Below are 13,669 nucleotides of genomic sequence, written 5' to 3'. Positions count from 1 at the left end.
CATTTATTTACATTATTTTCTAAAACGCATCCCTGCCCTCAAAATTAAACTTTTGCCATTTTATAATAATTTTAAAAAAATATGAAAAGTTTTTAATAATAAAATATTATAACAGATGGCGCCACACGCTCAGTTTTAAATGTTGCCGGGAAAGTTAAGCAACTAGTTGCTGGATGCTTTTTAAGATGATAATAGGATTTTTAACAAATGAAATTATTCAACGACTGAGAAAAATAATGCAATAATTCAACTAAAAATGTACTTCCATAATACTAATTACACGGAAATTCTAAAAAATTCTATTTAGAATGGTGTTTTTGGAAAATTAGTTAATATTTAATGAATAAAACGATGTCACGATACGATCGAGGTAATCTTTAGGGATTATTATCTTAGAAGTTGGACAATGTAATCAAGAAGAGACAAGAAAAATGAGGAAAGATACATTCATTTTCCTTTCCAAAAAGATACTCAATTTAAACAAACAAAAATTTGAAATCTCTAAAGATTTCTCTTATCGTTTTAAAAGATTAGAAAAGAAAACCATTATTCTTCTCTTAAGTATCTTTACTTAGCTTCAATCACATTAGATATTTTGCTTTTTTGGATTCTCCCCTTGATAAATCCAGGCCTATGCTTTTTTTGCCCCTTCCATTCCGTATAAAATGCTAATTTCTATGCAGTTTTTTGATATAAAATAGGCTTTTTTTGAAAAATCTCCAAGTGGATGATGGAATTTACTTGGCGTAGTAAGATATTATTCCGAGTTTTTTCTTGAACATGAAAAATTTTTCCAACTTTGCTTCTTGGTGTTGGGTCTTTCTCTAGTCTTTTTACTTGGCGTCGAAACGTATTTAAAATTATTATACTTGGCACTGTAAAATATTTTAAGCTCTCTTACTTGATTAAAAAGCCATTTTACGTTCTTTCACTTGGCACAAATAATTAATTCAAATTTTTCTTCTTGATATTGGACCATAGCCTCTAACTGTTTACTTGGCGTTGAAGGAAGAATTCTTAAACTTTTTTACTTGATGTTGTAAGCTTCACTTGGCGTTGATAGACTTTTTGAGTTAACATTGTTAAATATATTTAAGATTTTATATTTGGTGTTGAAAGTTTATATTTTTCTACTTGGCGATAATAAATATTTTTAGGTTGTTTTAAAACTTGAAACATTCTTTTAGCTTTTCTAATTGACATTGAAAATTATCTTTAAACTTTTATTCTTTGTATCGGAAGTTATTTTACTTGGCGTTCGTATATACTTTGAAACTTTTCCAATTGGAGATGCAATAGATTTGCATGGCGTCTGTATATAATTTCAAGCTTTTCTAATTAGTGATACATATTTTCAAACTTTTCTACTTGGCTCAATTAGAAAAACATTAGTAACTACTTATTAACGCCAAGTAAAAACGTTTATAAATCTGTATTTCCAATTGGAAAACTCTGTAATTATTTACGCCAAGTAGAAAATTTTTTAAATATCTTGTGAAAAAACTTTATAATTACTTAACAACGCCAAGTAGAAACGTTTGAAAATTAAATTATAAAATTTTTCAGTTAATCATAGAAGATATTTTTGCAGTTTTCTACTTTGCATTATGAAACCTAATTTCAAATCACCTATACTTCATATTAAAATGTATTTTACTTTGGCATTGAGAAATTCTTTCTTTTTAAAATAAAAACTAACGTTCGTATACGGTATTTACAAGGAACTACCGTCATATTTTTTGGAGATTCCAAAAAATCTCCCGATTTTTTACAAGGATAAAGAGAAATACTCGAAGATATTTTATTTAAGATCTTTGACAAGAGAAGTGAATAATATTCGTCTTAATATTTGAAGATAGAAGTTCAGACCAATTCCAATAGTATAAAGATAAGTTGAAAGTGTGTGACATAGGGCCAAATGTAATTTTTGTACCAATCCCAATGGGTAAATGCCAACTTATCGAAACTGCAAAACAACAATTTGTCGTTAAAAGAAGTCGAGGCTTTTTTTAAGGGAAAAATACCATATTTTTCTATTGACAAAATGACAGAAATATTGCCAATGGGAAGACAAAAAGTTGACTAAACTCGAGAGTCTGTAATTCTAAATGCGTGAAGTGGAATATGTCACCCCCGTAGATATAAGTTGACAGTTTTTTCTAAATTGCTCCATTTTGCAATTCTAAAAAACGCATTTTTATATTTAAACATTAAAAAATGATTTATTAAGTATCTAAAGTAGTGTTTTAAAATGTATTTTGTTTATTATTTTTCTTGTTTTTTGAGTCTAAACTTGTTATGTATTTTTAGGTGTTTAGATAGTTAGCTTTGATTTTATTATAATTATTTTTTTAGTTTTTACTTTCCTAGTTGTAGAGAAATTAATCAAAAAAGACCCTGCAAGATTTTTACATTTCTGAACTCGGTGCACATTGAAACGTCAAAAAATGCAAAAACTGGGGGTTTCTTTTGTATGTATGGGTGTTTATGTGTGTTGTGAGAAGCACAATTTTTTCGCCCTCTTTGAAGTTTAATAACTGCTATGCCTTTTGTCGAAAATTTCTGAAATTTTGCAGGGACGTTTGTGTATCAGGAGGATCGATGCTACTAAATTTTGGTGGTTAAAGATCGAGGGGTGGGGAGATAGAGTGAGTCGTGTGTTGTATCCCGAGTGGGGTTAGGTTTAATGAAGAGTTTACTTGTTATTGGGCTACAATTTTCAAAAATTGTAGACCTATAAATTTCTGCTTGAGTCTGTTTGTCTGTCCTTCCTTAATTTCAAGAACTGAGTTAGATAGATGAAAGTCAAGACCAGACCCAAAGGAGGGAAGCCCGATTAACTATATACGAACTACTGGTTTTAACCAAAAGTTAAAATCAGTAGTTCGTATATAGTTAACGACTCCGTTGTTAACAGGAAAAGTATGATGTACAGGGGCAAGACACTGCTAAAATTGAAAGCATTGTAACGATGTCACAATAATATTTACTCGTTAATATTTACAATTTTAAATTTTTGCCGGGAAAGTCACACAACTCGTTGCTGGATTTTTTGGGTATTGTTATGGTTATATTTTTTCTTCTTTTTAGCTGTTTCAATGGCTACTTTTTGCTCTTTTAAAATACTTTTTATGTTTCTACTTGAAATTTCAATTTAATAAATACCTGAAGAAGTGATATAAAAAACTAGCAGACCCGGCCACGCGTTGCTGTGGCTCAAAATGTATCTATTATAAATGTATAACGCCTCCCCCGTGGGGGGAATTTCAAAAAATCCCTTCTTACTGTACATTCTCTTGACGTACCCTATTAAAACGCAATCAAACACGCATCTAAAATAGTATAATAAAAGTCGAGTTCTTCACAGTAAGCCTTAATCCTGTCCCTCTCCCCCGCAGGGAAATATCGAAAAATCCATTTTTAGTGTATATTCTGTTGACGTAACCTATTAAAACGCAATTAAAAACGCAAAACACCGAATGCAAAATAGTATAATAAAAGTCGGAGTTCTTCACAGTAAGCCTTAATCCTGTCCCTCTCTGTCGCAAGGAAATATCGAAAAATCCCTTTTTAGTGTATATTCTGTTGACGTAACCTATTAAAATGCAATCAAAAACGCAAAAAACCGCATGTAAAATAGTATAATAGAAGCCGAGTTCTTCACGGTAAGCCTTAATCCCGTCCATCTCCCCCCAGTAGGGGGAATTTAGACGTGTATATTATATACAAACACTTGCGTATTCGAATGCAACGTTGTGTCAAAATTCAAAAGGAATCGGTAGGAACAAACAAACGTTATATTTTATTTATATAGATAGATAGAAAATGATCTGCTTTAGTCCATTCTAACAGAAAAGCATAATGCCTCACAGAAAAGCCAACTTAGGATGTCAGAAGTTAGCGCCATCTGTTGGACATGAAACCTTAATCCATATATAAATATATTTTTGAAAGGGGGGAAATAGTGGTCTTCACATATGCCACAAACCTTCGCGGGAGTGTATTAAACAACTTCCCAAAGTTTCATGGCAATCGGATAAATAGTGTGGTAATGCATGAAGGACAGACACACAGACACACACACAGACAGCCATACTGTACAGTACATTCGTTTTTATATATATAGATGTTCTGTGCTCATTACTTTATTTAATATCCAAAAAATTTGTTTTTTTGGGAATGTTTCGCCATAGATTTTTTTGGGACGTGTAACATTGAAGAATATTGTTAGTTTGTAAGGAGGTTAGAAAAGGAAATGATACTGTTACTAGCCAGGAAATGATACCAAGAAAAGGCGTGGTTGAAAATGATGGTCTAACAAATGAATATGGAAGGTCATACGATCGAAAGGGACGGCTTTTTTCACTCCTAAACATCACCTGAGCTCAATAATTATCGGGAAAACAAAAATGAATCAATTCTAAAAAATTTTCATCATTAGTTTAACATATGAAAACACTTAATTTTGAAGTTAATGTACAAGGATTCTTTACTAATATACGAAGAGATCAAGGGTTTTATTTTATTCAGTTTATAAGAAATCGATTTTCTTAACTAGAAAATAACATAAATTAATGTTAATGATAGTATTTTCTATATAATAAAAGTCATTTATAACTTTTTAGATGACTTTCATTCTTTATTTTTAATCAACTTTTTACGTTATAAACACCGACAAATGTATTGATTGACGTTTAGGAAATTGCAGTTTTATTCGCTTCTAAAAAATTTTATCGTGTCTTTTTTTTGAATGAAACGTAAAGAAAAGAGATTTATTTATGTCTTTTTTAATATTGTTTCGTTTATTTTATACATTTTTAGAAGTGTATAAATGAGATTTATGCACCTGTAAAAATTTTATGGTGCTCTTTTATCAATGAAACGTGAAGGAACAAGTATAATTTATGTTTCGTCTCTTTGTTTTTCATTAATCAAATGAATGGAACACCAAGAAGAATGGGTATTTAATTAAATATCATGACTTTTATTCTTTATTTTGAATTATTTCTTTACCTGTAACCAAAGATAAGTATTAATTAACTTTCAGGAAATTGTAGTTTTATTCGTTTCAAAAAAAAAAACTACCGTGAACTTTTCGAATGTGACATAAAAAAAATAGTCTTATGTTTAAATTTTAAAAATATATACAAGATTTATGCCTTAAAATTTTTTATTTTGATTTTTTTCTCGAATGTAACATGAAGAAACAAGTATTATTTATGTATCTCCATTTAATTCCATTTATTGGACTGCAATTTGAAAAAAATGTAGACCTATAAATTTTCAATGCTGTCTGTCTGTTCTTCCTTAATCTCGAGAACGATGTTAGATAAAAATCAAGACCAGATATGAAAAGCTTACGGACAGGGAGCCCGATTAACTATATTAATTTTCGGTTTAGACCGGAAGACACGTGATTTTAATTCGAAAAATTTTCCCCGGAACAAAGTTATGTAGTTGCTGTTTACAGGAAAAGTATGATTTGCAGGGGCAAGACACTACTAATTTGAGGTAGCGAGCATATATTTTAAATAAAATAAATTAAAAATATAATTAAAAACTGACTCAACTGTTTAAAAACTGATTAAAAACTTTTAATATGATTAAAAACACAATAAATTTTTGCTCGTTCTTTTATTATTTTATTTTAGAAAGTAATAAAAGAACGAGCAAAAAATAAATCAAAAATAATAAAAATAAATGTTTAGTTAAATATTATGACTTTTATTTTTGATTTTTGATAACTTTTTTGATTAAAAACATTGTCAAGTATTGGTTAATGTTTAGGAAATTGCAGTTTTATTCTCTTCCAAAAATGTCTATCGCCAGTTTATTGAATGTAACATAAAGGAAAGAATCTTATTTATGTTCCTTTACCTTGTTTCATTTATTTTCTGAATGGAACAACATAAAAAAGGAGAATATTTGATTAAACATCTAATAAAATTAAATTCAATTCTTTGTCTAACAACATAACTGAATCAATCCATTCATCGATGAAAATAAACACTTTCACATTGTTTTTCTTTCATTATTTCTTTATTTTTGTTGTTTTTATATTTATATTCACTATTTTTCTTTAATTAATTATCATTTTTCTTTATTTTTTCCTCATCTCCATAGCACTTGCTTCTGTTGTTCTTCCGACATCTCCATAGTCTTATGCCAAGTTATTATACTTTAAAAGAAGACTCAACCTGAATTTTCTAATAAAATTAAAATATTTTATTTACTTTATGTAAAAAATACAATTTTTAAAAAATTATTCCTCCGTATGTAAATACATACAAGAGTGCAGAGTATAATCATTGTGTTTTTGCGTTGAAATTTCTAAAAAATTCTAGGTTTTCTCTACAATTTATTTAAAATTTCTAAGTACTTTTTTCTTTAAATGTTCTAAGAAATTTCTGGTATTTGTTAAGAAGAATTTCTTATAAATTTCTAAAAATATTTCAGACTTTTATTTAAATTTATTATAAATTTTTGTATTTTTCTCTGTAATTTTTAAATTTTTTAGAATTTCTTTAAAATTTATGATTTTTTAGAACTTTGAGAATTTGTTAGAACCTTCTAGAAACAATCGTTTTTCTATTAGAATCTATTATAAATTTCTGTATATTTTAATAATTTAGCAAAAAAAAACTTTTAACACTCCGTCAGAAAATCCTAAAAATCTTGTTTTTACCTCCGAATCACTAAGAAAATTTGATGAAATTCTATTTCTATAGTAGAATTTCATTAATAAAAGTGTATATATGACAAGAAAAATATTAATTTAACTTTTGATTTTTAGAAGAATTTCTTTAAAAATTTTTTAAAATATTTTTTTTTCAATTTGAGAAAAGAAATTTTATTGACATTCTCCACGAATATTTGGCATCAGCAAAATATACTAAAAGTTAGAAATGACAGTTTAGAAATGAAATGTCAATATAAAACTTCTTAAAATTTATGATGATGACAATATCTAAAATTTAAATTTAAAATCTAAAAAATTCAATTTTAATATATTTATATTAAATTGAATTTATTTATCAGATTTTAGTATTTTATGAAGCGTGTTTGTAATTTTTCCAGATGTTTCGATTGAGTTTTATAATTTATAATTTTTTTCAACGAAATTTCTAATAAATTCTAAAAAAAATGGAAATTTCTTAGAAATTCTAAGGACAAAAAACAAGAATTTCTGAAGAAATTTCTATGAATCCTTGACAAAACAAAGAAAAATCCCAATTTGAGAATTATATTTAAAGTATAACGATTGAATTTGAAAATTCCTAATTTAATGTCTTCGGTTGACTTCAAATTCCAACAAAATAAGTTCATTTAATATGTGAAAATCTAATTATTTTGATTTTTTGAATATATTTATATACTAAAAAATGAGAATATTCATATTCAAGTTCGTTATTTAACCATACAAAGTGAACTAAAACTGAGTTAACCATTGTAAAGGGTACCATAAACAGTGGACTCTCGATATAGTAATCCCTCAAAGAACTGAACTACAGTCAATCATTCATTATATCAAGTGCTTACTATAAAGAACAGTAAGGGCTAACAAAATCGGGACACTATATCAAGAATCTGTTTTAAGTAGTTATTAAAATGTCCAGGACGACCCAAACTCAGTTAACTATTGTAATGAATAGCGTACGGTTGGTTACTTAAAAAATTCAGTGTGATCCAAAATATTCATTTAAACACCGTAAAGAGGATTATGTTTTCATCACTTTTGGTGTAAATTCAGTTTACGATTTGTATTCGCGCAGTTTTGGGCCAGCCTATATTATTTTCCACTGGTCAAAAATTTTTCTATCCTGATCAAATTCAACTTTAGAGCGTATGGAATAATATATTTATATTAATTTTTAAAATTTTTTTAAATAAATATTTTCAATTTCTTAAAATAGTTAGATTTTAATCTGAAAATGAGATCTGATCTCCCCTCCTATTCATTTATTCTGATAAACCTAATCACTTTTTTACTTTTATCCAACTTTGATGAGAGTATTCTCTTTGTTAAATAAGAGATTTAACAAATTTTTATTTTCTAAAAATAAAAAAAGTTTCTAAAAAATTAATTAGATAAATAAAAGCTTAAAATCACAAGATAATTTTATTATTATTATTATTATATACAATTCACAAAAACATTTAATTTACTAATTAAAAACTTTTTTAGAAACAAAAAAAATCATCTGAAAACATTTATTTATTTCATCTAAAAATTTCTTAAATTTTAAAAATTAAACAAAAATAAAATATTTTTATTTATGACCGTTTAATATTAAAATTAAATAATAATTAAAATAAATAAATTTATTTAAATTGATAAATCCATTCGTTTATATTTTTGTTATTTTAAATAAAATAAAACAAGATAACAATTTCTTAATCTTTAATGTTAAAAAAATAAGTAAACAATTAAATTAATTTTAAATTTTTAGGAGATAAATTCTTCATTTTATTATATCTTTAGATTTTAAGAATGCATTTTTTTTTAATTTAAATTTTATAATAAAAATTAGAAGAAATTAAGCAAGAAAATATTTGCAAAACATTTATTTTCGATTCGAAAAAGTACGTCTTTTAGAACTTTTTGAAAAAAATTAAACGGCAATAAAAATATTTTCGCGAAGTTCTCCTCTTATTTTTATATTTATTTTTAATCAAAAATCGATAGCTGCATTTAAATGATGTTTGTGAATTAGAGAAGAGGAGAGTAAAGTATAGAAAAATATATAAATTTAGTGTATATAAACTTCAGAGAAATTTAAAATTAAAATATTTTTAATGATTACCTGAACTTTTATTACACATATAAACATTATAATTTTCTGTTTAAATGTCAAAAAAATCAATATTTGAAAGCCATTTAAGTGCTGACATCATATTTGTAAGACTTCTTGCATCTTTTTCTGCTTGAGTAAATGTTCTGTATTGTTCAAAAGGATTCAAAGTAAGGGAATAATCTCTTTACTTTTCTAGTCATAACCTACTTTAGAAGATAAACCAAGTATAAACCTTTCGACATCTGTTTCCAAACATTTATTCTACTTCTAGCTATGTTCGTTGTATAAATACACACGAATTACCATGAAAATATGATAGACAAGTCATAATGTTAACATCAGATAGCTAGGCAAAGAAGTTGTTTCTATGGTTACGGGATTTTGCAAGGGAATACCTGGATGAAGAAACTTTGAAGTGCATCTCTTTGTTTCTTTCTTTAAGAGTTTTTATAAGCTTCGATAACGTTTTACAAAATGCGATTGACCCCATAACATTTATGAAACGGTATAGGAGGAAAATATATAAAACTTTATACAAATATTTACTTAATTAATTTTTATATATAATTTATTATTCATAATCAAACTTTGATCAGGTAGTTAGTTATATATTAAATTATATGATATCATTGTAACGAAGTTAATAATAATAATTAATATTTAGTTCAAAATATTTATATGTTAATAAATTATTCATGTGGCAAAGTTTTACATAAATGAGTTCAATCTTGTGAAATAATTAAGATAATTCGATTATTTCCACTTCTAGTTGAGGAGTTCTTTAATTTTATATACTTGAAAATTTGTTGAATCTAATTAGACTCTGTAAATGATATCTATAATCAAACTTTTTATGAAATTTACTGTTATAGTATGAAAATTAATTTATAATTAATAATTAAAATAACTTTTTCTCACGTAAAAATATAATTAGATTAATAAAAATATCGTTTCTTTTACAGATGTTACGTTCCTCTTCCATGCGTGAATTATAGAGATACTCTGTTTACGTCTAGTTTAAAATATGTTTATGCATAAAAATGTATAAAGTTATTCAGTAACTTTTTGAGAAAAATAATTATTTATCGAATTGTTATGAAAAAATTTAGTAGAGAAGTGATGAAGACTATTTGCAACACGCATCTCTCATCGTCACAAAAATCGTCAATCGTTGGATATTATGAAGAAATTTAAATATAAAAATCAAATTAATCAATAAAATTTGACTTCGAAAAGTTAAATAAATTATAAATAAAAATGCAGTCAAATATGACTTCCGATGTTTACAACTTTACAATTGGAGATCCTATAAAAATCGATATTATAGGAATGGTTGTGATGTCTGTATTATTGGGTATCATAATATTAGCTACTGTAGTTGGAAATTTATTTGTCATAGCTGCAATATTTATCGAGAAGAATCTACAGAGTGTTGGTAATTATTTAGTCCTATCCTTAGGTGTTGCAGATCTGATGGTAGCATGTTTGGTTATGCCACTCGGTGCTGTAAACGAAGTGAATCAAGAATGGATAATGGGACCCGAGTTATGTGACGTGTGGACTGCATGTGACGTTCTCTGTTGTACAGCATCTATCTTACACCTCTTAGCCATAGCAGTTGACAGATTTTGGGCAGTAACTAACGTTGATTACGCTCGTCAAAGAAATGCTAAACACATCTACATAATGATCCTATTAGTTTGGATAGTATCGTTTGTGGTATCTCTAGCGCCTATATTCGGTTGGAAAGATCCCGATTTTGCCAAGCGACTAGAAGAAGAAAAAAGGTGTCTTGTGAGTCAAGATGTTGCCTATCAGATATTCGCTACCTTTTCTAGCTTTTATGTGCCATTGGTTGTCATACTGATTTTATATTGGAGGATATGGAAAGAAGCGAGGAAAAGAATACGACACAGACCTGGAGCGAAAGCTGTACTCGTAGTACAAAAAAGTTCAGGAAATATTACACCACCATCAACGACAGATTTACCTTCGACTTCGAGCACTTCTAATGGTGTTGCTGCTGCTCAAACCGGTGTAGGAAGACTTCTTTTAATAGCCAAAAGGGATAAAAAGTCAACGAGAATAAAAGAATCAATGGAATCGAAGAGGGAAAGGAAAGCAGCAAAGACATTAGCTATCATAACAGGTGTGTTTGTGGTATGTTGGCTACCATTCTTTGTCGTGGCGTTAGTTATGCCTATATGCAGTTGTGAACTGAGTCAATACATTTTCAGCTTCTTCTTGTGGTTAGGTTACGCAAATTCTATGCTTAACCCTCTCATTTATACAATATTCAGCCCCGATTTTAGGAATGCTTTTAAAAGAATATTATGTGGACCTCAATCTACTCAAAGATCTTAAAAAATGGTGTTATTTATTCTTCTCTGTATAGACATCGAACTCTATATTCTCGTAAATTTTACTAGGAAATTTAGATATATAAAATATAACTTCATAAAAAGATATATATAATGTTATATATATATATATATATATATATATATAACAAATGTTTTCAGTTTAACGTGAAATTTTTTTTTCTTTTTTGATGTTCAAAAAATCAATTATTGGTTGTGGAAAATAGATTAAAATATATGCAATTTATTCTCTTTTGTCGGTTGTAAATAAATAAAAAAAATGTAATTATGTTGTATGACTTTTTTATTATTTAATTAATTAAAAACTGAATTATTTTCTTCTTTTTATTTAAAAAAAATAACAATTTTAAAAAAATTCAAAATTTAATAAATATATTTATATAAAAGTCAGTGTAAATATTATTTAAAATTTCCCATAAACTTTAAAAAACTAAATAATGAAATCTTTAAAATAAAAATTTAAATATTTAATAAATATAAACATAAACATTTGTTTACGATATTAATTTTTTCCACAATTTTATGTTATTTCATAAACTTAATCTTTTAAGAAAACAACTTTTTTTTCTAAAAAAAATCCTATTTTTGTTATTATTAAAATAGGAAAAAGTAAATAAAGTATATTATATTATAATGATGCAAAAACAGAAAAGTAAACTTAAATCCAGCAGAAAATAATAAAAAAAATTTACTTGAAAAGTTATAAGTTTGTTGAAACGAAAATATATATTTTTCGAAAAAAAATTAAATAAAAATATTTTATTTTATTTTTCGTTAATTTTTCTTCTTCTTTCTTCGTATGCACAAAGAATTTATTAATATTTGAGATATGAAAAGGAACAGGAAAAGAAGATTCCTGATCACAATATTCTTGGATGAGTAATGGAAAATCATTGGAAATGTAGAAATGATGAGAAAATAGAAAAAATGTATTATTCATGATCATCATAAATCCTATTTTTCTAACGATCTAATCGTGATTTTTCTTAAATGACGATTCTTTTCTTTGATATATTTGTTAAACTCGATAACCTATAACATATACAAACCACCTAAGATATAATTAAAAAGATTTTTAGGTAAATATTTTTGAATTTATGTAATTATAATTAAACTTAAAAATAATTTATATGCATTTAACACCGAGATAAAAGTATAAAATTAAATTTAACTATTTTCTTTCAATTAACTCTATCTTAAAAAAGGAGGTGGAAATATTTATTTATATATTTTAAAACATTTAATTAATGAGATTTTAATGTTATTTTTTAAAAATATATTTCTTTCCCTCTTAACTTTCAATGTATGCAACTTAATAACATAACTAAACACATGAGAAAATTAATTTATATACTTTACCATACGTTTAATATCAAATTAAAGGTGTTAAATTTAAATTCAAGTAGGTAAAATAATAAATAATTTACCTTCAAAAAAGAGAAGGAAATAAATAAATATAAAATTAAGAAAAATTTAAATTAATTTTTAATTTTTAAAATGTAATGGTCAAACTCTACCAACAACTTAAAAGGTATAGTCGAATTTGAATTTGATAGATTATTAAACGAGACCACAAAAAATAACTTAATTATTTTTAATTACCCATTTCAATCTGTGGATGTACTTGATGAAGTTAAATCATTTATCAAAGAAGATCTAGGACTTAACAACGTAGAAATAGTAGGCTTAGAACATCTAAAAAATAATAAAAATAAGCAAATAATAAAAGTCATGATGGAAACAGTCAAAGCTAGAAATTTAGTACTTAAAAAATTTTGGTTACTAAGACCGAATATCGTGGATGAAACAAAGAAAGAATAATAGTAACAGCAGACTTATGTCTAAGATCCAGAATCAGAAGAAAACAGATATTATCTAAGGTTAAGTTAGAAAAATTAGCCAACAACAAAATACTAGTTAGAGATGACTACTTTATTAAGGACGATATAATGTATACTTATGATATTAACTCTAAAAAAATAATACAACTAAACCATTTTTTAGAAATAGCCTCAAATTAATTTTAGAAATGATGAGATAAAAACAAAGTAAACCTGGTTTCATGTGAGTTTGAACAGGAAATGGATAACATTAAAATTTTGGAGTTGATTTGGTTGTGTCGGATGGATTAGAGAGAGAAATAGGTTTGAGAAAGTCAAACTGTGACACCAAAAATTTATTGATTAACTTCTGGAATATTCAAGATCTTGGGGATAGACTATATAATCCCGCTGTTAGAAAATTTATAAACTCGAATTCAATTATTGGAAGTACAGAAACATGGACGACACACTTGTCTGAAGCAGAAAGTAACTATTCAGAACACGAAAATAGAATAATCATAAGTATAGCCCAGCGGAAAAGTAGGTTTGGTCGGTCTTCTCGTTGAATAAGTTTAAAATGTAATAAACTACTACCTAAATTCTACATTTTTGTGAGTGTTTCAAAGCAAAAGAAATTTCCCAAAATTTAGAAATAAGTATATTATCTAAT

The 13,669-nt window shown here is 26.5% G+C and overlaps 1 protein-coding gene across 1 annotated transcript in view; it reads left to right on the top strand.

Annotated features, from left to right (window-relative positions):
• LOC136985636 (5-hydroxytryptamine receptor-like) overlaps positions 1–11,159 on the top strand; it is a 28,179-nt gene extending 17,020 nt beyond the window's left edge. The window contains exon 2 of the mRNA XM_067282957.1: positions 9,758–11,159. Within this exon, the coding sequence (XP_067139058.1) occupies positions 10,053–11,159 (1,107 nt within the window). The 5' untranslated portion in view covers positions 9,758–10,052. The remainder of the gene's footprint in view (positions 1–9,757) is intronic.
• Positions 11,160–13,669: the final 2,510 nt, after the last annotated feature.

Source organism: Centruroides vittatus, unplaced genomic scaffold, assembly GCF_030686945.1.
Source record: "Centruroides vittatus isolate TY-2023 unplaced genomic scaffold, ASM3068694v2 contig_975, whole genome shotgun sequence".
Taxonomy (NCBI): domain Eukaryota; kingdom Metazoa; phylum Arthropoda; class Arachnida; order Scorpiones; family Buthidae; genus Centruroides; species Centruroides vittatus.
Note: the sequence above shows the minus strand (reverse complement) of the source record. Positions and strands in the feature narration are given on the sequence as shown.